This window comes from Urocampus carinirostris, chromosome 15 (assembly GCF_059441175.1).
Source record: "Urocampus carinirostris isolate Australia breed hairy pipefish chromosome 15, RoL_Ucar_1.0, whole genome shotgun sequence".
Classification (NCBI taxonomy): domain Eukaryota; kingdom Metazoa; phylum Chordata; class Actinopteri; order Syngnathiformes; family Syngnathidae; genus Urocampus; species Urocampus carinirostris.
This window is the reverse complement of record NC_142363.1, coordinates 22,887,858-22,914,591: the sequence shown is the minus strand read 5'-3', so window position 1 is coordinate 22,914,591 and position 26,734 is coordinate 22,887,858. Positions and strand designations below refer to the sequence as shown.

The 26,734-nt window shown below is 38.8% G+C and overlaps 2 protein-coding genes across 4 annotated transcripts in view; one reads left to right on the top strand and one right to left on the bottom strand.

The window, feature by feature from the left end:
• Positions 1–1,705, bottom strand: part of ppp2r3a (protein phosphatase 2, regulatory subunit B'', alpha) — an 81,547-nt gene extending 79,842 nt beyond the window's left edge. Inside the window, exon 1 of the mRNA XM_088354122.1 lies at positions 1,449–1,705. The gene's annotated coding sequence lies outside the window, so the exon portion shown is untranslated. The remainder of the gene's footprint in view (positions 1–1,448) is intronic.
• Positions 1,383–22,584, top strand: nceh1a (neutral cholesterol ester hydrolase 1a). Of its 3 annotated transcripts, XM_088354124.1 has the most exons (12): positions 1,383–1,755; positions 5,386–5,592; positions 5,759–5,963; positions 6,058–6,148; positions 10,729–10,880; positions 12,479–12,666; positions 14,830–15,067; positions 16,103–16,172; positions 16,241–16,412; positions 17,606–17,924; positions 19,767–20,084; positions 22,318–22,584. In XM_088354124.1, exons 6-11 carry the CDS (start codon positions 12,526–12,528, stop codon positions 20,060–20,062), a joined length of 1,236 nt encoding a protein of 411 aa, XP_088210250.1. In that variant the 5' UTR covers positions 1,383–1,755; positions 5,386–5,592; positions 5,759–5,963; positions 6,058–6,148; positions 10,729–10,880; positions 12,479–12,525; the 3' UTR covers positions 20,063–20,084; positions 22,318–22,584. The 3 variants fall into 3 exon arrangements, with proteins under 3 accessions (XP_088210250.1, XP_088210249.1, XP_088210251.1); XM_088354123.1 differs by lacking the exon at positions 22,318–22,584 and having other exon boundaries at positions 12,507–12,666; positions 19,767–20,258; XM_088354125.1 differs by lacking the exons at positions 10,729–10,880; positions 22,318–22,584 and having other exon boundaries at positions 12,507–12,666; positions 19,767–20,258.
• Positions 22,585–26,734: the final 4,150 nt, after the last annotated feature.

The window sequence follows — 26,734 nt, the reverse complement described above, 5'->3', positions numbered from 1 at the left end:
TAGCAAATAGTAGGCAGCGCCTGAGAAGGCTTATACAGGAACAACAACGTCAATACGACAATCATGAGCACCGAATTTAAGGTAAAAAAAAGTGTTACATTTTGGTCTTTTTATTTATAAAATGGCAGCACGGCAGCGTAGTGGTTAGCGCGTGTGCGGCACAGTTCTGAGGTCATGAGATGGAACCTACTGTGTGGAGTTTGCATGTTCTCCCCGTGCTTGTGTGGGTTTCCTCCAGGAACTCTGGTTTCCTCCCACATTCCAAAAACATGCATGTTAGGTTAATTGGCCGGTCCGAATTGTCCCTAGGTGTGAATGAGCGAGCGAATTGTCTGTCCCTGTGTGCCCTGCGACAGGCCGGCAACCAGTTCAGGGTGTCCCCTGCCCACTGGCCGAGGATGGCTGGGATGGACTCCAGCATCCCCGCGACCCTACTGAGGATAAGCGGTGCAGATAATGGATGGATGGATGGATATTTGCAATACACCATGAATAAAAAACAAAAGGTCTCGAACACTACCCACATATCGAGAAGGAAATAGTCGAGTGGTTTGAAGTCAAAAGACAAAATGGATATGGAGTGTCTGAACTACATGTTTGCAAGCTCTAAAGATTGCACAAGCCAAGAAATATGAAGGCTACACCGCTTCCAAAGGTTGGTGCACAGGTTTTCTTCCATTTCTTCTATCATGCGGCTATTTCAAATCAGTTTTAGTGGGTTGGCTACAATATGAGTACAACCAGTAATTTGTAACTAGATATTTACTTTTAGCCTGACGTGCTACTTTGGGTGTCAGTAATCCGGGGGTAACGCAATCACTTTTAAAATCAGGTGACTTGTAACTGTAACTCATTACTTTTTGTCAGTGATGGGCTCAAACACTGCCAACCAAATAGCCCCCCGCCCAGCTACTCGCACGCACACACGCACGCACATGCACCCACGCACATCATAAATACAAAACATAATTGAAGGAAACACAGATGTGCAGGACACACCTGCTGTTTTAACTGTACTACAACGGTGTGGCGTTCGCGTGTCAATAAAGAGTGGGAATTTAGACGACTTACATCCGAACCAAAATGATGACACATGCACAATGTCGCTCAAGGGAAACAAATCAACAACTTTCACCGAAGGATCTATTTACACATTTGTAGATGATGATGATTATACAGGACGAACCGCGACAGGATAAAAGTAAAATCTCCAAAGTTACCTGAACACAACAAGAGAACCCCACAATGTCACGGGGAGCTAGGGCGAATACACTGAAATTAACGCTCACAAACCGGGAAGCAATATGAGGCAGAGTCGGGTTAAAATACCTAGGGGGGATATAACGACCTTGTTATCGAAACCACTGTCACGACTCGTGGGATAGACGCTGCAAAATCCGTAGTAAAGTTTGAGAGTGACGGGAAGGTAAACCAAAATCCTCGCTTACCTTTCCCCCCTTGTTCTTCCTCCCCACCGGCGAGAGGCTCCTTCCGCCTCCACCTTGGCCGTGTCACGACCGACGGAGACCCGCAAACGGAGCGGCCAGGCAGCGCTTCGGTTAACCGGCAAGAGCCGAGAGAGTGTGCGCTTGTTTCTAGTGTGTTTCCGTGCCTGTGTTTGCGTGTGTGACAGCTCTTGGGGCGACTGAAACGAGTGAGAGTGAAGAGAGCTGGTGGAGAACTTGGGGGTAGTTCCCGAGAGCGGCTCGCCGGGGCGGGGGCTCGTTGAGAGTGACGAGTCGGTCAGCTTGTAAGGTAAGTGGTTTTTTTCGTCTTCTGTTTACGTATTTTTACAGATATAACTGTCCAAACAAAACATGTACATATTTATCCACTCCAAATACCATTAACCGTGAGCCAAACTCTCACGGGGGCTTCTGAATGTCACGTGACATTTTTAGGGTTGGGTAGGGTTACTTTAGCTTGATTACTTTCAATTACTTTTGGATTACTCCAATACCAAATATGCTAATAAAAGACAAAATAAACTAAATATGAATAAAATGATGACTCGCAACACGTGGTAAGCTTTCTCTCCTGGCTTTGATCTCCGGCAAAACTAACATAAAATGCGACAGAAACAAAATGAAAATAAATCCAAACAGCTTGCCAACATCATTTTTGCCGTTCCATGTATTCCGTTACTCCCCAAGACTGCTCAAAATGTAGTCATTTTATTCATATTTTGTTTCTTTTGTCTTTTATTAGCATATTTGGTATTGGAGTAATCCAAAAGTAATTGAAAGTAATCAAGTTAAAGTAACCCTACTCAACCCTGGACATTTTTAAACGCTTGACATTTTAGATTACAATCAAAAATGGAAGAAGATAAACCAAAACTCAGTTCATGTACTTTATACGTTTAGAAAGGGATTCCAAAGACTGGATACAAGGGAACGTTTACATACCTGTCAACCTCCACGGCTCCATGCCCCTACAAAATACAAAATAATCTCACACCATATTTTTTTTTTCAAAAGTGTTTATTTACGTAGTTTAACATGTTATATTGTACATGTGTTTCGTTATATCATTCTGTACATATTCTTAATAGTAAAATAGAAAATAAAATAAAAAAAATCAGGAAAAATTGTTATCAGCGTAACTAAAATATCCATTAATAACACTTTAAATTTAAATATGTAAATAAAGATATTTTGGGAGGAAAAAATGAGTTGGCATTTCTATTTTGCAAACCAAACCACAATATCAACCATTGATGCTTGTATTCTAAATTTCAAAAAGACTATTTAATAGCGACAGAAAATACAAACCTTTGCATCCTTGTAACTGGGAAACATGTTTTTCATAGGCCTTGTGAAGTGATCAGCAACTGTTGGAGGTATATTGTGCTCTGCGATGAAATGGCAAAACATCACTTCTGCAGCTGTTGAGGAGTCTTCAGGTGTAGTGCCTAATTTCGACTCCCCTGCAAAATTCCCCCCCCTTGCGTGAACGCGCATTGTGCTGCGCTTTCGACAATAGCTTTATTCTTTCAATAAGCTTATTATATTGAATACGATCGCTATTGTCGGAAGCGCAGCTGTGTTGTACTTTGGCCACAGCGGAGTGAATGATGTCACACACTAGGCCAAAAGTTCGACGTCCCTGCAGCAGATGAAAATCTTTTTGCCCAGGGTTACACCACCTCGTGTTCACGTAGATAGCGAGACCACCTCCTCTCCGCTTACCGCAGGCTTTTGTGTCTCTGTCTGTCCTAACAGCGCTGAAGCCGGGTAGCTCCACATTAGCGTCTGGGTTGCTTGTTTAGTGATATGACGCCAATGTATCTGTGGAAACAGTCCAAAGACAAACATATATAGGTTCACAAAAAAACTCTAAATGGGAGAGTTAAGAGCTGCTGCGCATGCCAACGTATTAGAAATCTTTTTAATAAGTGGGTTGGTGGGTGTCTTGATCCTTTAACCACACAGGTCGTAGGGTGTCTTGGACAAGTATTTGGAAGTAAATTGTAAAGTCTGAAAAACTAGGCCTCACATATTCCTCTTTTATTTGAACATACATTAAAATTAGTGTGAACCCATGTTAACATCAAACCGAATCCGTGGGACACATCCACAAAAGCCAACTGTCTACATATGGGTGTGCATTTAATGTCATACAAAAACTATCAATATAAGGCAACAGGACGTTTTCTAGTGGTGTTAATGTAGTATGTCGTAGTGCAAAAAATAAGCTTAAAACACACTTCTATTCTATAGCATATGAATAGCCTATATTTTATGTTGACAATATCTGTGTATTATTTGCCCTCATGTAGGTTTTAGATCAGGGGATGGTGTAATAATAGTCTGTGGTTTGCAATAATCGGTGGTCTGTGCAGCCCTTTGAGACTCTGTGATTAAGGGCTATACAAATAAACATGACTTGGCTTGACCTTGCTTACATTTGAATAAGGAGCAATTAATAAAACAATGCACTCAATTTACACAATTTGTTTTTAGCCGGTATATTCTAAAGGTGTAGACGGGAACATTATGGGATTGATGACTGAAAGTAACCATTCTCACCAGTCGGAAAGGCAGAAGCAATATAATAATATACTCTATTTAGCACAACAAAGTCTTAATTTTTCCGAAGATTCTGATGTCTCAAGCCAAATCAGGTTAGCTTTGTCAAGGTAACATTTAGCAGCGCGCCTCTCAAATTCAAGTAATTTTATGTCCATCTCTAAAAGCTTATTCCTTCAGTCAATCCGTTGTTTGGGGCTTATAAACTTCAACAAAAACCGCGTTACTTTTGATTAACTGGGCCATGTAAAATAGGTTTAATTGTTTGTGTCAATTTTTTTGTGAGGGAAACCTTCAGTGCTACCATTTGGATTTTTCCTTCGTGCCGGCATAGATTGTTATCAAAATCAAGCTCTTTGTTGCCCCTATGAACTGTAAACCTCAAATGATTTCTAATGTTAGGGAGTACTATAAGACCGTAGAATTAACTTTTCAAAATAATATATTTTCTCACTAGTGCCCTTAAAACATCTGTCGTGCATTGACTAATATTCAATTCGTCTTGTTTCAGTAAAAGAAGAATATCCAATTTCTATGATTACAGTATTGTTTGCATTGTCCAACAGTATTTCAGTATTAAGTTGTCTCCTGTCACACAACTTATCTCTTTAGTGCATCGTGTACCATATTGTATATGGGGATGCAATGTTCCCCACATTGCTTACCCCAATCATGGACCATCATCATGTTTCCACCCGTAATAAATCTGTTTGACATAGCAATGAGCGGCCTTTTATGAAACTCATCTCTGAGATGAAGGGGCTTATATTCATGCGTCCCACATTTCAACCGTAGCCAATATATGTTTATATTGCGTGACAGAACACCATGTCGGCCGCAGAGATAATTTTTGAGGCGCAAGACCTAAGCTTGGTTTCAACCGAGTTGCTTGACATCAACAATCCATCAGCCACCCTCCCTTTTCGACTGGAGGAGTTAATTGCTTGGGAAGCTAAATGTAAGACTTTTGAAGAGGCAAATACTGGTAGAGCTTTTTTTCAGAAAGTCATGACATTTTCATTATAGCTAATCTATAATTTGAGGTAGGGATTACAGAATGATGTAATATTTTAGATAAAATGATTAAAACAGCTATGGGATCATTTAGAGTCAACACATGGGAAACAATTAAATGTGTCAAATGTCTGTTTAACTCTGTTTTGTTGATTTTGCCTGAATTCTAAATACTTTTTTAGATGCCAGTTAAGGAGTTAACAGCCTAAATGGCTTGAGAAAAAAAATATTTGAAAAAAACTAAAGTGTTAATAAACCAGAATGCTTTTAGTGCTGTTAAAGGTCAATAAAAGGACACAAGCAGATGAAAAACACTTCTTTTTTTCAACATTGATGGAAGATGGCTGGAAAAGTGCCAGAGGGATGAAAAGAATAAACTGAAATAGTGGGTGCTGACACACACGCTGACAAAATGCAACAGAGAGCTTCACTCAGCACCTCGCGGCCACACTAAGCACGCATGAGCCCGCTTGGAGGACATCACCGGCTACGCCACTGAAAGCCTGGCATGCCACGGATACAACATCGCTCATATCGCAAAGGACAAGTGAGTTGGACAACGCACACATGAATCCAATGAGGACCTGCTTGTTACTTTGCATCGTGGCATTTATAGATGTACCAATTAATAGCTCATTGAAAGACATTTCAAGCACAGCTGGTAAACCCTGTCAAACTAGAATCCCCAATATTTTTATGACATTTGTGTGCAGATCTTTGGCTCACCCCAACATCGGACCCAGTGAATCCAGCGACCGCTATTTTAAATTCAGATAAATGCCAAACGTTGAGAACATCCTAGAGGTAACCCCCCACCTGTCATCTTACAGTAATGTCGCTGCAACAGCTGCTTCTTGCTGCGATCTTTGAGGACAAACGACGAGGCCACATCCATCTTTACTGCCTTGCCGACTGGAGGTTAGGGGTGGAAGGGCTTTTTGTCGACCTCCGGCTCATCCCTGTGATGACTTTCACAGCTATAAATGTCTCTTCCTCCCCCTTGCATCTCAAGGTTAAAGTTCAGGGCCGCAGCTTGCAGTTGTCTTCATGGGGCCCTGCCCAACTGCTGGGATATGAACTCTCCTATTCCCTATTTTTGAAAGGTAAACATTTATTTTACCATTGATTATGTCAAGTCAAGTATAGTCATGTTTATTTGTATAACCCTTAATCACTAAGAGTCTCAAAGGGCTGCACAGACCACAGGCTATTGTTACACCATCCCCTGATCTAAAACCTACATCAGGGGAAGGAAAAACTCAAAAACCTCAACATGAGGAAAATGAAGAAACCTTGAGAAGGGACCGCACATGAGGTAAATCCCCTTCCAGGATGGCCAGACTGCCCTGCTTTATTCCTGGACCCTGGCTATTTCAGCTGAAAATGAAAATCTCCATTCTGATCCCTGTATAGAATAGAAGTGTGTTATAAGCCTAGATTTAAACAGTTCCACTGAGGGTGCAGATCAAATCTCAGGGGGATGAGAATTCCACAGCACCGGGGCCCGAATGGAGAAAGCTCTCGAACCTGAATCTCTTCTTGGCTCTTGGGATCACTAGTAGACCAGCATTTTCAGTGCGAAGGCTCCGGACCGGAACATAGGGCGAATTTAAATTTGACATGCAATTTGATGCAGTGTCATTGCATGTCTTAACCTCAGTTAAGATTTTTTTTCAATAATTGATGCCACATTTACATTAGTTCCAATATTCTGAATTTCCTCTTGGACCGGCCCAGTCTGCTAATTAATTTAATCTAATGCGGCCCGTGACTCAAAAAGTTTGAGTTACTTCCACCCATACTTACGCTTTTTTTTTGTAGTTTTTTAGTAGATCCTCATTTTTTCCGGCAAATATTAATTTTTCCAGCGGATCTTCATTTTGCACTTGACCGCATAGCAGCCCGGTTACATGTACTGCAATTTGGCAGTAAGACACCATAGCCATCCACCACCACCCAATACAGTTATTAGATACCATTTCGGCAGCAGGTTGCGCCATTGTAACAGATATATCAGCGCTTAGGCAGAACTGGTTCCAGTCACAAGTCGGATGTTACCTGTATCGTCTTGTTTTGAGCCAATCACTCGATGGAACAAAATTGGGGTCATATACAGGATAGTCGGATTCCATAAAAGCTCTCCTTTAAAGCTACATTTGATCAACTAGACACAATTGGATACTACAAGTTTTTCTTATATTTCTGATAGTTGTATGCATGTAACTCTGTTTTGTATTAGATGCATGCTATCATTGAGCAGGTATATGTCTCCTGCTATGGCATCTCCAAATGTAGCACTCTATTAAACAAAAACTAGGTAGCTCATTTTGAAAGATTGCAGTAAATTGTGTCATATAGTTGTTATAAAATCAATAATAAGTAACGCTTGGAATTTTGGTACACGTTTTCGACCGGTTCCGCACAAATGCAAACGATGACAAACAAGTTACGCTTGTTTTAAAGTCAAAGCTGTAATAATGATATTTTCTTAGTTCTGAACCACATCATGACATAGTACTTAAATCTTCCCTGAAACAGAATATTTGTTTATCCATAAAAGGCAAACTAGGAGCACCATTTTATCTTTTATGCTAACCTAAACCGCAGCAAATTCTAACATTGTCATGGTGACTGATTAGTATCACCTGTGACCGTTCATTTGGCTCCAGCCGCTGCGGTCTACTTGATTGGTTCCCTGTCGTTTTTAAGCCCAGTCCTTTCACTCTCCTGTTGTCAGTCTGTCAGTGAACCTCTGTTTCTACAAGGCAAGCACTTTGACTGACTCTCGTTGGTCCCGCTTTTTGCACCCGTTGTTTCCACCCGTCCGTTCCTGATCTCCCCGTTTGTCTCCGGCCACAACCTGTTTTTGACCCTGACCACGTTTGCCCTCCCGTCCTTGCTATCGACCTGTTTTTTCCGTCCTTAACACCGCCATCTGCCGCCCTACAAGATCCACTTCCGTATTTGGATCACGATCTGATTGTGTGAGCGGCTTGCTTCCCGCGTCCAGCGAGCACCAGATCGCGGGCGCTGCCCTTCCTCTTTCTATCAATAAACTTGTGGTTAACGCTACGCATTTGGGTCCTGATTCTGTTCTGGTCGTGGCAAACATTTTGTTCAAATAGGTCTCCAGGTGAAAAAAAACGTTTACTAAGCATGTTACTCAAGCAGAAGCAGCATCTGTCCAAGTATGTAATTTGAAATAAGAAGAGTGACAAATATTAATTTGAAAAAAAAAAAGTTTTCCGTTTGCATGTCCTGATGTGACGCTTAATGACTATTCCTGGTTTTAAAATTGGACCGAGTGGTTCTGCATAACAAGGCGGAGTCCGCATGAAATGAATACCCGAAGCGTGTGCCGCCCGCATTTAGTGGCGTTAAATGACCATTTGGTGTATTTCCAGTCAACAACACCAGAGAGGCCCCACCTCCATGATGGCCTCAATACCACAGATTACCAGTAGACGCCATTTTTAATTCTTAGCCACTACGCGCACACATAAATCACCTATAAGTTTACACTCTTAACATTCTGCTGACTCTCGCATTCGGATGGATTTTTGGCATCCACCCCCGGGAAAAGGATCTCTTCAGCAGTGTGTACTCTTGTTTAGGGTTTCAAACATAGTCACACAAATATTGGACGTCATGTTGAGGAGAGACCCCAGTGTTTTTTACTTATAAAACGTTTTATTTATTTTTTTCATTAAAAGTGTAATTTAGTATGCAAACCATAAACATCATTTTTCCTCTCACCAATACTTTTACTATATTTTTATTTTCTAGTAAAAAAAAAATCAAATCGAGTTAAACCAAAAATCAACAAAAAAGCAAGGATAGTAGAGGTCAATATTTTTTCTTATTTGAAACAGGGGTCCTCAATGTGGAGAAAACCTGAATAGCCCGTGGAAAGGTTCTAAAACAAGCATTTTCTTGTAAATTTAAACTCTTACTGACGTGATGTTTTAGTGTTTGACCTAATTTCTAATTATTATAACCTGGTAATAACATGGTAACAAGATAAGTAATTTCAGAAATGTATATCAGATCGATAGCCCTCCGCGCCAATCATTAATAAAAGGTAGCTTGCAGTTTCAAAATGTTTTGCGACCCATTTTCTAACGGGACAGTGTGTATTATTTGACCACTAGATGTCGCTGTAAAGTGTATTGCAACCAAAAGAGTGCTAAAAGCACAAAGAAAAACTACAGAACCCGAAAGTGACCGAAACGTACCATTTTCTTTCTTGCCTTTTGATGTAGTTGGGTATCTGTAGCAGCAAAATGGCGCATCATTATGTCAGCTCCCTTAAAGTGAGGCTCAGATTATGTAAAATAAATGCTTCGAAATAACAGTTTCATTCTTTCAAATAATAATAATAATAATAATTTCCTTGTATTGTCATTCTGTGTAACAATGTACACAGAACGAAATGTCGATTGCACCTGACCCGTTGTAGCGAGCCGATGCAGCCGCAGCCAACAGAGGGCGCCGCCGACCACTTTTTAAGTCTTAGGAATGACTCGGCCGGGGCGCGAACCACCGACCTCCCAGTCTCAAAGCGGGCGCCTTACCATCTAGGCTACTAACCCATGGGTATTTTTTTTTTTAAAAAACATGATTATATGATAGTTCATGTATTGTTGTCTTGTTATTTGTTTTCCACTTGGAGGCCCTAAATAACATACACTGTCCCTTTTAAATATGTTTTTAACTCTAAATTGTTCCCTTTTTTCAGTTTTTCCTTGCCTTCACATAGGTTTCGGATCAGAGGACGTCGCAAAGGCTGTCTGTGCAGCCCTTAGAAACTTTTTGTGATTATCCATCCATCCATTATCTGCACCGCTTATCCTCAGTAGGGCCGCGGGGGTGCCGGAGCCCATCCTAGCTATCTTCGGGCAGTGGGCAGGGGAATCCCTGAACTGGTTGCCAGCCAGTGCGGGGCACACATGGGCAGACAATTCGCTCGCTCATTCACACCTAGGGACAATTTGGACCAGACAATTAACCTAAAATGTATGTTTTTGGAATGTGGGAGGAAATCGGAGTGCCCGGAGGAAGCCCACGCAAGCACGGGGAGAACATGCAAACTCCTCACAGGAGGTTCGATCTCATGACCTCAGAACTGTGCCGCACACGCCCTAACCACAGCACCGCCGTGCTGCCTTTTTTTTTTGTGATTAAGGGCTATACAAATAGTACTTGACATTAAAAAGGAAATTACCGTAATAATAAAAATTGACAAAATAATGCTCCAGTGGAACAATTTAATGTCGTGTTAAAAATTATTATTTTACCTGGTATTACTAGCATTATATCCTAAATTTCCTAAGAGGACTTTTTACAGTTTTTTTCAAAGAAAGTTCATGAGTGGAGTGAAAGGCCTGCTTTGGATTATGTAGGCCAATGAGAGGTCATGAAATACAACTAACCTCCAGAGTGATGTTTTCTGACTGCCACATGCCCAAAAAAGCAAATTCCAAACACCCTCACTTTGGATTCCTTTTTTTGGACGACTTTATTACAGCCTTTCTCCGATATCTAACTTTTCAAGAACACCTCTTCTGGGAGCACCGAAGCTTAATCCGATACGGTCGGCTTGGTGTTCTCGCCGGAGTTTGTTTTGGAAAATCCGTTTGTGGCAGGGGTCAGGTCCTCGTCACCAATGTTTATGTTCTCACAGGGGAAACCACGAGGGACCCAAAATTGGAGTCAACTTGTGGGAACCCAGCGGGAAAGTGGCACCCCTGGTTATTGCTCGCATCAGTGTTTGAAAAAACATTTCATGATGCATACTGGGAGGCGCGGGTATTACACATTGATGACCAAAACACGGTAAAACTAGTCTAATCTAACTATAACACACAAACAATGAAAAAAAAGCACAAAAGAATACAAATGTATTTAAATTCATTTATTTTCTGAATTGCGATTACAAAATGTAAAAATTCTAAAAGTCATAGATTTACTCGCTTCAACAAGTTAACTCTGAGTCAAATCTGTTTTAAAGCTTTAATTTGAAAGTTTAAGCATTGTCAAAAGTTTAAAACATGGAGGTCCAATATTGTGCCCCATGAGACCACTTTAGTAGAAGACTGGTTATAAAAAATATATCATGGGTCATTGTAATTTTCTAGGGAATTGTATTTCTTACCATCATGATGTTCAGTGCTTGGCTGATCCTATTTTAACCAATATTTACAATTTGGTAATAACATAGTAACAATATAGTAATAACATGTCATTTTAGCAAGGCATATCAAACCGGTAGCTCTTTGTGCTCATCTGTGACAATAAAGTCGCTCTCAGCTTTAAAAAGGATGGCGAGCTCTGGTTTAAAGCTTTACCTTTGACAGCAATAATATATCAGACCTCTCAACTTATACATTTTCTCTGTATTTTATACGCTTTTGTGTATGCTGTAAAACTATTTTTGTACGGGAAAATATTTTGGCTCTTGTCCAGATCGTCTCGGTCACTGGTAGCAGACGTCAACGTCATCATAGATGGCTAATACTGCCGCAATATTCTACATAGTCTGTCTTGCTCAGGGTTTAGGTTAGGTTTGTAAGGTTTATTATCTCTTAATATGGGGAGCAATTGGCTGAGGTTGACAGGAATGATATATTTCAAAGGCTGATTTTTTTTTAAGTTGCAATAAAAAAAAAAAATATAATATTTATATCTTGAAGACACATGTATATAAGAGAAATGTGTTTTAATATGTATCGGCCACTGTTGAAACATATTTTAAATTAAATATTTCACTTTCTTCTAATCTAATGGTTAAACATTTTGAAAAATAAATGAATTTGCATTTGTGCAGACTTATAAAATTCGAAAAAGCGGACCTGAAAGTAATATATGCTTACCAAAAAAGGAAAAGGCCCCACAACTTTTCAAACTGTAGAGAATTAATGTTTTTTCACCACCGAAATATGTTTAAAACCTTTAACTGTTAATGTATTAGATTCAAGACAACATAATAGTACTTTTCAAAGTAATTGAAATCTTTTCTAGCAATTCCAGCATCCATACTGTATGTCTATAGCTGGATTGTACCATCTTGTGGCAACTGCAGTACAATGCAACTCGTCTAGAACACCACTGACTTCACCTGTCTTTCTTCATTAAGTTCCTCTCAAGATAAAAGCTCTAAAACGAAACTGAAATACGTGGAAAAACCGAAAATAGTTTCTCTAATAATCCTAAAGCTTGTTAAATGTCAACAGAAACACGATGTATTTCAAAACAACTTTGGTTGAATAAAATTAGATTTACTATTAAATATTTGAGTCTTGTTTGATTTTCATAATTATTTCCCCAAAAATCATTTCATGTATATTTTGCAGCAAGTAATAAGTCAACTGTTAATATGTTTAGAACTGGTTTGGCCACTCCTCTCTTAAGATAACATTTGCCGTCGTTTCCAGGTCTTAATTCATTTTCACACCAGCACAGGTGCCACACTTGAGCCGAGATGTGGATGCTGTTGGTGCTCATCGTCGCCCCTTTAGCTGTGGCTCTACGTTACTTCTTGTGCACACCATTACCTGCTGCTATTAAACAACGGGGGAAACTTTTGCTCCTGGACGATACCCTCAAAATTGTGTTGTACCTGGTGAGTTAATATTTTATTGCCTTTTTTGTTTATAGAGGTCTGGAACTTGCCTTTACTTGTTTGAAGCCTTCCACCTTCGTCTTCTGTTTTCTGTCTCTATAGTGTTTAAGTCTGTAACTTTTCCATAGCAGTTTAAAGCCTTTATTTATTTTATATTTTTGTCAGCTGGAAAAAGCTGTGTGAAAAAAATGTCTTTGATCCCTTGGATTTCCTTATAACAGCAGTGGATTTGTAGTCTTAATCGTGCAGTCGTCTAGTCCTAAATGCAGTATTTAAAACGTGTATCGGTAATACAATTTACAATGTTGGACAGTGTCTGAAACAGGTGAATAAGATGCTTGTTCCTTATTTTCTTATGTAAACAATTTAAGCTAAATAAACAGTGAGTACACACATCCGTTCTGAGCAAACACCTCACACCAATGAGACCTGAGATCACTTTTGTCAGTATTTAAAACTTGCAGACTCAAAATTCCTACCTATTGTTCTGAAAATAAGGCTAACTTTTGAACTAAACTAGCCTGTCAATGTGTGAACAACGCCCACATGTTCACCTTTGCTCTTCATTGCGCTGTTATCTCTTGGCATGAAAGTGTCAATAGTGAGGGCCAAGCACACTGAAAAGGCTTTCACATTTTGATTTGATACGAGGCCACTGTTGAATTTTGTGCATAAATCACAATGAAGAGTTAGAATCAAGATCATAATGTGCTAACTTGCAGGTGAGCTGCAGGCCGATCCTGTTGCATGTACACTTTCTGGCAAGAGGACAAGAGCTATCTCACCAAGCAATATGGAACAGATGTGCAAAATATAGTATGATTGATTCACTGGTTAAACTATTTAAGTTAAAATTAGACTACCAATCTAGTTATTGTTGACAGTATCTAATGCACCAATGCACACACATTTGCTAGAGAAATGAGCACACAGTGGGATGAACACAGTTGCCAACTGGTAAAAAAGAGAAAAAGATCAAATATTTTATTTGTTTTTGTATTACTAGTTTATTTTTTCTTTTCAATTATGTTGCAACGGACATGAAATCACATCATTAAATGTACCAATTACCTGAACGGAAAAAAGAGATGACAAGTTGAAGCCAAAGGCTTATAGGAGACCTATCCCCAAGATAACTTCTTTCAATCATCTAGAGAAATCATCATATCTTACATCATTATAACAACCATTTGTTAATGCATTAAAAAAGGATCACATTTTTTAATCTAAAACAATATTATGACAAATTTAAAGTGGGATTGGATGTGCACCGGCAGCACAGCAGCGCTGTGTTTAGCACGTGTGCGGCAGAGTTCTGAGGTCATGAGCTTGAACCTCATGTGTGGAGTTTGCATGTTCTCTCCGTGCTTGCATGAGTTTCCTCCGGGCACTCCGGTTTCCTCCCACATTCCAAAAACATGCATGTTAGATTAATTGGCCGGTCAAAATTGTCCCTAGGTGTGGATGAGTGAGGGAGTTGTCTGTCTCAGTGTGCCCTGCGACTGGCTGGAAACCAGTTTAGGGTGTTCCCTGCCCACTGCCTGAAGATAGCTGGGATGGGCTCTAGCACCCCCGCGACCCTACTGAGGATAAGCGGTGCAGATTACGGATGGATGGATGGATGGATGTACACCAAGAGTGAGCTACAAAGGCATGACATGACCAAATGAGACCCGTGCCCAGCCCCCACTTCCATGGCTTTTTAAAATCTTCGATGACGTCAGCGTAATCAAGGTGATCGAGTGTTAATGTCTTTTCGGTGAAACCTTTGACCAAGATGGCATCCTGCGTTGAAGCTAGAGTCTACATTCTCACTCCGATGAGCATACTGTATTCACAACGTTGGCTAAAGTCAAGTTGGACGTCTGTCTTTGTCTCTTCTTGGGAGGCCAGTTCAACAGCGCTCAGCACAGAGACCCGTCAGACGCATCTGACTCACTCGCAGGATATCACATTCTGCTAACACCATGAAAACAACAAAAATCCATACTTGCGTGCTATATTTAGTCCACTTTTAGGGAAACACTTACTGGAACTATGACAAGACGGAGCCTAGGGATAAAAATCCCATACACCAACACACGCCAACAGATTTCACCCTGATATTCGGCCTATACCTGCTGATTAAATGAGTAAACTATTATTGTATTCCCTGCTTTTCAGATGCATCTAATGGAGCGCCTGGGCTTTGGGCACCACATAAAAACAGCGCGAGGCTCTTCCAAGGGCATAGAGGGCACCATGAAAAAACTGACGACTAAGACCCGCTCCGGCTACTTGGATGTCCGAGACACGAATTTTGAGGGGGTCCCCGTGCGTGTTTACCAACCCCCGTTTGTCGGACAGCTGAGGAGGGGTCTGCTCTTTATCCATGGAGGAGGCTGGGCTTACGGCAGTGCCAGTTGGTCACACTTTTAATAAGCGCTTAAAATACTCTTATTTGGCTCTTAATGCATGTTATTTTATGCACACATATATTTTGTGGAAAAAAAACTTCTGTTAATAGTTGCTTAATAAAAAAAGGGGACATTTAGTAGTTATTATAAAATATTGCTCTAAGTAAATGCATTAAAATGTTTTTATATTATTTGTAATATACAAATATAATATTTAATCATGTTTTACCTTTGTTAAAATCCATATTATTTTCATTTTCATTAGAGTATTACATTCCTATTACTGTTAATTACAAAAAACTATATTGACGTGTGGGGGCAGCACGGCGGCGCAGTGGATAGCATGTGTGCGGCACAGTTCTGAGGTCACGAGATCGAACCTCCTGTGTGGAGTTTGCATGTTCTTCCCGTACTTGCCAAATGCCGGACAAACACAGCGGTTCCACTGTATAAGAGAATTAGAAATTTATCGACCTAGGATTTTTTATTATAAGAAATTATCAGTGGTATGGTAGTTCGTTTTTTTACTGAATGAAGGTTTTTTTTGTACAACTATGATGCACTTAATATTACACACCGTCTCTTGAAAGAAATACACAGTATAACTTTAAAGCGAACATTTTCAATTTTTGGGGTTTTTTTATGTATAAAATTCAAAATTTTAGAAAACAAAAGTAATATTTTTTTATTTCCTATAAAGCTTGTCAATAATACAAATTTAGAAGTTTTTCTCTTGAAATTTGTCTTTTTTTATGGAATCCTAATTAAATGTGAAACAAATGCTAGTAAATTAAAAAAAGAAGCAATGTTTATGATTTAACAGAAATATACTGTAGATTTTGATTCTAATATTTGGCATAATGTATTTTTCAAATATAGTTGTTTATTCCTTTTTAGAAATTGTTAAAAAAATTTAAAATTTTATAGTGAATTGGGATTCAATTTTTTTGTCCTTCTTTGACATCCACAGAATTTATAAATCTGAAAATAATGTTTTGGGGGGATTTAAACGTTGAATTGAATTTGGTGTTTTTCCCCAGAGGACGGTGCGTACGATCTAGCAAGCCGCCAAATGTCCAAAGAGCTCGACATGGTTGTGGTTTCTGTTGAGTAAGTCTTCAATTATGCCTAAGGTCTCACCTCCAACATTTTTGTAATCTTCTTCTACTCTCGCTTAGTTATCGTCTATATCCCGAGAGTTGCTTCCCGACGCAGTACGAGGACTGCCTGACTGCCGCAAAGCACTTCCTTTCCCTGGAGGTTCTAGCGGAGTATTGCGTGGACCGGAACCGCGTGGCCGTGTCGGGCGACAGTGCCGGGGGCAACCTGGCAGCAGCGCTCGCTCAGCAGGTAGGTGGAGTGACCAGTAAGTAGGACCTCCGCCAAGGCGTGGAAATTCAGTTTGAAGGAAAGAACTTTTGCTAATGTGTCAATATTTGAAAAAAAATCTTTGGTAAAATATTTTATAAAATTAAAGCCAATCATCAACCATTACCTTGTAAATATCACCTATCCTAATACTATTTTCATCTCGCATTTTTTCTTTAAAGTCCATTATTTCATGTTTATCCAGGACTGCCACCTATAATCTCATTGTAAACAATGTACAATACGTTGAAATCAATGGCAATAATGACAATTGTATTCTATTCTAAAGAGTTTTCCTCAATGATGCCTTTATTTTAAAGTCCTATTAATACTTTTTTAATTGAGAAATTAATGGAACATATTTTTTATTAAAAACAATAGATAAGTTATATATATCTTCAGTCCTATTCTTAAAATAATTCCTATTTTGTCGTCCTTTTTTTTTTTTTGCAATAATCTAATTTTTACATTGTAGAAGTGCCAAAGATGGAGATATGCCTGAACTAATGGGGAGGATGATGTATTTATTCTATCCATCCATTATCGGCACGGCTTATCCCCAATGGGGTCCATTCCAGCTATCTTCGGGCAGTGGGTGTCCCTCCCAGAACTGGTTGCCAGCCTGTCGCTGGGCACACAGAGACTGATGACCATTCATACTCTCACTCATACCTGTATTTATAAAACCACTCTCTCTCCCTCAATTTCTCTCCATGCAATTAATATGATATGCTTTTTTTTTAGTTTACGATGTTTCTTATTGTGACAAATAAATACTTCCAAATTGATACAAATCCTTTTATTTTGAAAATTGCTTGAGTACGATGTAAAGATTATTTTCAAAAATCTTCATTAAGGCACAGTGAAGTAAGCATGTCCACCTCACAGTTCAGAGGTCCCTGGTTCAATTCCAGCTACAGGTCTCCCTCTGTGGAGTTTGCATGTTCTCCCCGTGTCAATGTTGATTTTCTTTAGTTTACACCCACAATCCAGGTTGATTGCTGTTACAAATTGTCCTTAGGTGTGAGTGACCAATTGAATTGCCCGGCTGAAATGGGCTCCAGCTCCCCAGGAACCCTAGCGTGGATAAGCACACATAAATCTTAATTAATTAAATGTTGCTAATATTCAACAGGTTTGTTTTTGTGTGTGTCCCAAATGTCTCTCCATCCCAGATTGCCATGGATGACAACATGAGTGTAAAATTCAGCGCTCAGGCTTTGATCTACCCGGTCCTTCAGGCTTTGGACTTCAACACGCCGTCTTTCCAGCAGAATCAGCACATGGCCATTCTCAACCGCCGGGTCATGATCAAATTTTGGTTGCAGTACCTGGGAGGTGACCTCTCACTTAATCGCCATCTCCGCGCAAACCAGCACAGCTCCGAAATTGAGCCGGAGCTGAAAGCTCGCGTGGACTGGACCGCTCTTCTGGATCCTAAGTATCGCAAAGACTACCTTCCTGTTGCTGGCAATGGTCGTGGTAAAATAGAAGGTATGAAATTGCATATATTGTTGTCTATAAATTCTCATACACTGGGTCTGTCTTCAATCCAGTGGTCATGATGCAGCTTCTTGTGAGGTGCAGGCTTTGGCCACTAAGAGGCAGTATAACACCTACTTAAGGATATACAAGTATTATGAATAAGTAAGCACAAGTAAAACGTCTGACCTTGAGTTGACTTCTATTACTTTGCTTAGCCCAAGAAGTAGCAAACTATTGAAGAACAACATTGTTTGAACTTTACAAACACTTAAATAGCCAAAAAACACGTGTGATTTTTATCATCTTGTGACATTGATCAAAAAATAAAATGTCATACCATTGATTTAGTTTCAGCAATCTCGAAAAAATGTCTGTGGGGGACAGAATTTCCCTCCAGTTCCTCCTCAGAATTTGATGATATTTAACAGTCAGGTGCTTGGTACTTTGACACCAATTGATCTTGACATTATTCAACAATATCAAGATTACGCGTCGCCTTTGAAAATTTGTGGAAATGTTTGATATTTATTGTTAACCTTAAAAAATAATTTTATTCATTAGGGATGTTCAACAACAGATGATATTTACAGACAATTACTGATACCTCAATCTTGACTGGACTGTCATCTGATACCATACCAGGTACCAATACCAGTAGTGCATGAAATTCCATAATAATATTTGGTATTGTCACCCGTCCATCCTTAAAGATGCTGTACGGAATTTGGAACGTTCTTACTATTTGACGCCATCTTCTGGCTTAAATCGTCTTTGCAGCCTGTATTAAGCTCCTGTTAGTTAATTTATTAGATGCACCCAAATAAACTAGTCCTCTTCTTACTTTTATAATTTTATGCTACACTAACAAAAATTGAAACCCCCTTTTCCGCAGCCCGAACAGCTTTGCTAAAAGTTGGATAAAAGCATGGTGGAAAATAAATAATAAGGGCTCTTTGAACTCAAGTTTGGAATTGTCAACAAACAAGAGAAAATATTCTACTTTCAACTTTTTAAGGATACCTAGAAAGACGCACTCCACCTTAAATGGATGTCAGCCATAGAGCACCTATTGAAGTAAAGTTTTATCTAGTGCAGGGGTGTCAAACTCATTTTAACTCGGGGGCCACACGGTAGAACAAACATTCTGTCGGGGCCCGGACAAGTAGATTAAAGAGAAAGAAAAAGAGTTAAAGAAATAAGAGAAAGAGGGAAGGAAAAAGAGAGAGGGCGGGACAAAGAAAGAAAAAGAGAGAGATGGAGAGAGTGTGAGAAACAAAAGATAAAAAGTTGTGAGAGAGGGGGAAAAGAAAGGGAGAGGAAGAAAGAAATCCAAAGAAAAATAGAAAGACAGAAGGAGAGAAAAGAGAAAAGAAAGCACGAAGGGTAGGAAGAGAGAAAGAGAGAAGAGGAAAAAAGGAAGTTAGAGCAAAAGAGGTTAAAAGAAACAGAGAGAGAAAGAGACAGAGACAGAGTGGGAGAAAAGGGGTGGAAAAGAAAGAGCGAGAGGGAGAGAGAAATAAGTACAGTGTCTTTGTGAGAGGCACCTGGCTTTGGCAACATCAAGTTGACATATTTCAACCTGCAGCTTGTTTTTCTCTTGCGCTTCTCTGAGTGTTGTCTCGCGGGCCGGATTCAATCCCTTAGCGGGCCGGATATGGCCTGCGGGCCGCCTGTTTGACACCTGTGTAATAGAGCGATATAAAATATGACACGGTGCATCTTTAAACAAAGGAAAAAATGAAGAAGGAATTTCTTATGCCTCAATTTAGAAACTTCATGAATTTTCAATGTAACAAAATAAACATCAACATTCTCATGTAAATGTCTAAAACGCAAACCTAAACCTCACAGGAATCCTGGATAAGATTCCGGGTCTGCTGGATATCCGTGCAGCCCCTCTGCTGGCCGGACCCGAGGTTTTGGCCAAGTGTCCTAAAGCTTACGTGATGACGTGCGAGTACGACGTCCTGCGAGATGACGGCCTGATGTACGCTTGCCGCCTGTGCGATGCTGGTGTGCCGGTCACCGCCGTTAACTACCTGGATGGCTTCCACGGATGCTTCAGCCTCATAATATGGCCCTTCAAGTTCGACGTAGGGGTCCAGGCCTTTAGAGACTATGTCCAGTGGCTTCAAAACAACTTGTAGGGATTTACGAGTCCAAGTTCAGGTCAGTTTACTTATAATTCAGATTCAGATTCAGATATACTTTATTGTCATTCTTGTACACGTGTATACAGAATGAAATGTCGATACATCTGACCCGCACAGTTTCCTTGAATGTACAGATATAAATAAATGTTGTACTGAGTTAGAGTATTGAAGTACTAATAATATGCTAAATAATTATAGCTATGTAGAGTATTATACAGTTGTGCAAAGAGTGCAAGAGGAGCAGCTAACCAGATGTGCAAAATGGGCAGTCGGGTAAACAAGTCAATATACAATAACAATAATATATAATAAAATACTGTAATAGGTGTTTCATTTCCTCATGTTGAGGTTTTTGAGTTTTTTCTTGCCCTCATGTAGGTTTTAGATCAGGGGATGCTGTCAGAATAGTCTGTGGTTCGCAATAATCTGCAGTCTGTGCAGCCCTTTGAGACGCCTTGTGATGAAGGCCTATACAAATAAACTTGATTTAAATCTAATCTTAATGCGATCCATCTGATCTAAATGTGATCTCAAATCCAGCTACTGCAGCCTCCCATACGGAGTTTGCATGTTCTACCCGTGTCTGCGTGGGTTTCCTCTGGGCACTCACGTTTCCTCCCACATTCCTTTAGACATGTATGGCAGGGTAATTTGCGGTTCCAAAACTGTCCCTTGGTGGGAGTGGGCATGTTCTTGGTTGTATGTCTCCCAAGTAAGGATAAGCGCAACAGTAAATGGATACATCCCATCTATACTTCTCAATCTATGTATAATCTAAACTAATTTTATAAATCACGGTGTGTATGTATTTGTATGTAACTAATAGGTTTAGAAACAACTGAACCATTTTTCTCGAAAATTTACACATTTGTACTTTAGGCTTCAGGGAGGGTCTTTAGTTAGATTCTGTGTCAAGGCACCCCCAGTAAATACCAACAAAATCAATAATCATCTGCTTACATGTACAAGCGGCTCTGGAGCTGCATGTAGCTCTTTGGCGCTCCCTAGTGGCTCCCTGGTGCTTTTGCAACGAACCAAGGCCCCGACAATCTCACCCAAATAGAATGCCCGGCACCAGGCCTTCATGCTTGTTATTATTTAAACGCACGTCTTTGATTATTGACTATTTTTACACCAAAAGATGTACATTACACAACTTACCCTATTTTCAAGGACTATAAGGCATACCTAAAAATCCCAAATTGGCCAGAAATTTGGAAGTGAGCCTTATGATCCGATGCGCTTTGTATGCCGTAAAATACGATGGATACAATTGAAAATGCATTAGTAAAATTAAATGATACTACATATGGTAACTGTTCTGCCTTTGAGAAACATCGTATTCGAGGTACTCTCTTGTACTATTTGGAGTCTTGAGCCACATTGGCTTAAAAAAATGGCCAAGGGGCCGATCCTGGAGACCTATCCAATTTTTTTCATTTATGAATAAATATATATGCAGACATCTTTGTTTTATTTCTTTATATTTGGTTTTAAATAGAATACATTGTTTTGAAATGATCACATTAAATCAAAATAATTTACTGTATTAGTTCTGTTTTAAGCATTAAATTTGATATTTGGTTTTGCAGTACTGTAGTATATTTTTGGTAGAAGTATTTTTGTAGTATTTCTGTAATTTTTTATACTATTCCTGTAGTTTTATTTTTGTAGTATTTATCCAGCTGTACTTTTGTACTATTTTCATAGTAGTATTTTTGTACTTTTTTCTAGTATATCTGTAGTATTTTTGTATTATTACTGTAGTTGTATGATATACCATTTCTGCAGTGTGTTTTTTCTAGTATTTGGGTTGTATTTTTGCCGTATTATTATTATTTTTTTTTGCAGTATATCTTTAGGAGTATTTGAAGTATTTCCCTCGTAGAATTTCTCCAGTGTTTCGATAGTGTTTTTTGTAGTATTACTGTAGTTGTATTATTATTTTGTATTTTGAGTTTGAAAATATGAAAATTGGATAACTTATACTGTATACCAAAATAATTACTAGGTTTACGAATATATTTTGTTTAATAGAAAAATTTTATAAAAAAAAGTAAAATTTAAAAAAATATTACTTAAAAACATTTTTTTTCTCATAAGGCGACAAACATTTTTGCAAACGTTTTAGGGGTTTTCAGAAATAAAATTATATATATATTTTTTAATCTTCAAAAATAAACACAAAAAAATGTAAAAAAAAATTGGCAATATATTTCGGTCACCTGGAATTCTTTTTTTCGGTGTAGGTACTGTCAGGATCTGGCACTCCATTTCCGACCTAGAGGGCACCAACCTGGGGTAAGTGGCTGGAGAGCGCCCACCTGTGCCTAATTCGTGTCCACATCTTCACCTCATTGTATGAACTGGCTCTGACACAAGACGTTGTTGGGTAATAGTGTCTGACTGTCACAGGAGGTTTGTTTTTTGGTTTGGGCACTTTGTTAATTGTTTTGAGACCACTTATTTTATTACTTTGTACCTGAGTTTTGTTATTAAACGTCATCTTTTTGAGACACCTGCCTCTATTCCTGCTTCCCTGGCTCCAACCAGAAACGTGAAAGGTTGTGCTGATTAAAAAATGTGTCCCTGACCATCATCCGAGTCGTCTGTTTTAGGGATACATATAAAGTATGTCAAATTTTAGTACTGTACAGATGTTTTAATAAGAATTGTTTATGAGAAAGGAAAAAAATATTACAGGAAAATAAAGTGTTTAAAGGAGTGCCAGGAATTTCCACAATTTTCCCAGGAAGAGAATGAGCCTCGGGGATGGTAACTGAGGGAACCTTCTAATCCTATCTGTGAAGAGGATGTCTTAGCGTAACCTGGAACTGGTGAGTCATTTGTCTGACATTTTGCAACAAAAAAACAAACAAAATGGAAAACTTGAACAATAAATGAATAATGCATCCGAAAAAAATTTAAACACAATGATAATACTATTTTCTAAAAATCATTTTTACTTTGCTAGGCCAAAAGATAATGTAAACATTACAGAAAATATTTCATTTAAATTGAAAATAAAAATATGCAGTCAGTTTGCTATGTGCTCGAGCGGCGGTCAGCAACCTGCAGGTCTAGAGCTTTTCAGACATGATCAAAATAGAAAAAGATGGGGGCAGGTAGATTATGTATTATTATTTTTTAACTTTTAGAATAAACATTAAATGATTAGGTTTTAAGTATGTTTTTTTTTTGTAGTTAAAACACATTTATATATGGTTTTACATTTTTGCAGGACCAGACATATTTGTGTTTTGGTTGTCTTTGGTCTGTTATGGCTCTTTTAACATTTTGGGTTGCCTCTGCCAGTGTTGGTGTAAAGTTCTTTTTAGCTTGTTTTGGGATTGTGCTAACTAAACATATTTTAATTTCAAATTTTTTTGGGGCGTCATAGACAGTACTTTTGTATTATTTCTCTGGTATTTTTTGTGGTATCGCCGTAGTACTTTTGTAGTATTACTGCACTGGGATTTTGTAGTGTTTTAGTATTTTTTTTTGTTGTGTAATTGTAGTTGTGTTTGTAGTATTTTTCCAGCAGTACATTTGTATTATTTCTCTACCATTTTTGTGGTATATCTGTAGTACTTTTGTAGTATTAATACAGTCGGATTTTGTAGTATTTTGGTTGCATTATTGTAGTATTTTAATATTTTTTGTTGTATTAATGTAGTTATATGTTTGTAGTATTTTTCCAGCAGTACATTTGTACTATTTACATCGTAGTATTTTTGTATTATTTCTCTGGCATTCTTTGTGGTATATCTGTAGTACTTTTGTAGTATTACTGCAGTGAGATTTTGTAGTATTTTGGTTGCATTTTTGTAGTATTTTAGTATTTTTTTGTTGTATTACTGTATTTATACGTTTGGGTATTTTTCCAGCAGTACATTTGTACTATTTCCATGATAGTATTTTTGTATTATTTCTCTAGCATTTTTGTGGTATATCTGTAGTACTTTTTCAGTCGGATTTTGTAGTATTTTGGTTGCATTTCCATAGTATTGCTGTATATCTCCAGTACTTCCATAGTTGAATTATTGTAGTATATCTGTGGTATTTTAGTAGTATTATTTTTGTTAAAAGCTTTAATTTGTTCAATTGTTAACTATATGAATGGGTGAAATATATATAATAGTAAATTGCATTATAAACTCTTACCCTAGGGATCCATATTGGGACTCTTATTTTTTTATATCAATAACTTTATTTGACAAATTGGTCAGCAGAGCAAAAAATAAGACTTTAAGTACGACAATGAAATGTTTATTTGCTTTTTTTCCTCAGGCATAAGGACTTTTTGCAGTGTTTTTCATCATGTCGACACACGTCCTGACTCCTGTGGGGGCTCTCTCAGGGTGTCGACTTCCCTCCCCCAGGGTTGCCTTCATCTTAGTATATACCACATTCATATGTTTATTTGCGGTCTTTCTCGGCATAAGGCCTATCTGCAAAACATTTTCACTATGTCAACACACGTCCCGACTCGCGTGGGGGCTCTCTCAGGGTGTCGACTTCCCTCCCCCAGGGTTGGGAAAGGTTCCCGGACTATCACCTCCTTACCTCCCTACAAACCTTGGAAATGACTCAGTCAATAACGTCGAGTTCCCGACTTATTCTCTCAAGCACCGCATATGAAGTCTACATGTTTTTGTGATCCCTGAAAAGCCTAAAAAGATTTATCAAGACTTCTTTCAGCATTATGACCTATTACCTGGGAATTTTTTTTAACAATATGGCCCACCAACAGCAAACGCATTATCTAAATAGATTTCTCTTCAAATGAATTGTGCTTGTCACTTGAAAATGGGTGTGTATATTTGGCAAGGAATTAGAGGCCTACAAAACAATAAGAGGAAGTATTTTTTTCTAATATAACGATGATGCTTACGATGACTGACAAGCTGGAACGATGCCTTTGGGTGCTCTGATCAAGCCCAGGACATCAGACGCTCACGTTTTGGATTACAAGAAACTTTTTCTCAAGTACCGGTATCTCGGATATTGCTATTTTCTCTTAAGTCCTGACAACTAAATGTATTGATAATTGTATGGGTTCCCAATCAAACTAAATGATGCTGTAAAAGGTTAAAGAGTTAACTTAGCCTCTTCTGCATTCCTAGAGTTTATGACCCCATGGTTAAAAAGTTAAACGTTCAATTCCAAAGCTTTAAAACAGCTCAAATGAACTTAGCCACATCATTTTTAAGTGGCCCATAAAATCTTTACTTTAGTGCTGCCAAAATACCAGTGCTTAAACTAAGCGTTATATCCATCCATCAATCCATTATCCACACCGCTTATCCTCAGTAGGGTCGCGGGGGTGCTGGAGCCCATTCCAGCTATCATAGGACCAGGGTTGGGTAGGGTTACTTTAACTGGTTTACTTTCAATTACTTTTGGATTACTCCAATACCAAATATGCTAATAAAAGACAAAAGAAACTAAATATGAATAAAATGACTAAATTTTGTGCAGGCTTGGGGAGTAACGGAATACATGGAACGGCAAAAATGATGTTGGCAAGCTGTTTGGATTTATTTTCATTTTGTTTCTGTCGCATTTTATGTTAGTTTTGCCGGAGATCAAAGAGATCATAGCCAGGAGAGAAAGCTTACCACGTGTTGTGAGTCATCATTTTATTAGTGGGCAGGGGACACCCTGAACTGGTTGCCAGACAGTCGCAGAGCACACAGAGACAAACAACTCACTTGCTTATCCAGACCAAGGGACAATTCCAACCGGCCAATTACCCTGAAATGCATGTTTTTGGAATGTGGGAGGAAACCAGAGTGCCCGGAGGAAACCGAAGCAAGCACGGGGAGAACATGCAAACTCCACACAGGAAGGTTCGATCTCATGACCTCAGAACTGTGCCGCACACGCGCTAACCACTGCGCCGCCGTGCTGCCCCTAAGCATTATATACAAGTTGAAAATTCCAGAGTAATGTTATAAAGAAAAGCTTTAACTCAGAGTTAAAGCAGTTTTAACTCATAAGCTAAAAAATGTATAATTTAGCAACTACTTCCTTGAGTTGGAATACTGTATTATTCATTTAGAACTTTAACTAGAAGTTAACTGCTAACAGCATTAACTAAGTGTTATAGCCGCCTAAAAATATCCACCATTAAAATTATTGTTGCCATTGGGCCAGGGTTTAACTCACGAGTTAAAATGCTTCAGCTGCAACTTTCTTGAAGGTTTAACTCGAGAGTTAATTTTAAGTATATTTTAAGAGTGACCCACTCCATACCAAGATCTAAACTTCCGAATGCGAGTGACAAAAGCCGAAGCTTTAAACTCCGAGTTAAAGTTTTGAAACTTATTTAAAACTTGTGTCTCAAAGTGTTAAACTCTGATTTTTAGTTTTCAAACGTGTTTACTTTTGGAGTTAAATCTTTAACTCTTGACAGCACTGCTGTGGTGATTTAACAGTGGACATTTTTAAGCAGCTTAAAGTGAGTTAAAGCTTGGCTTTAACTCAAAAGTTGAGAAGCATTCATTTAGCTACTGCGTCAAGAGGCTTTTAATCAAGAGTTAATGCCGCTTTACAGTCCCACTTAATTACTAAAAGATCAAAATTAAATATAGTGCCTTTAAAAGCTGATGCTTTAAATTTTCAAAAACCGTTTTAACTCCTGAGTTAAAGCAGGTAGAAACC

Excerpts from the sequence above, each read along its gene's own strand:
- nceh1a (XM_088354124.1), top strand. The coding sequence starts at position 12,526 with ATGTGGATGCTGTTGGTGCTCATCGTCGCCCCTTTAGCTGTGGCTCTA. Across the intron at positions 12,667-14,829 it reads TCAAAATTGTGTTGTACCTG|ATGCATCTAATGGAGCGCCT; the intron begins GTGAGTTAATAT and ends CCTGCTTTTCAG. Across the intron at positions 15,068-16,102 it reads CTGGGCTTACGGCAGTGCCA|AGGACGGTGCGTACGATCTA; the intron begins GTTGGTCACACT and ends GTTTTTCCCCAG.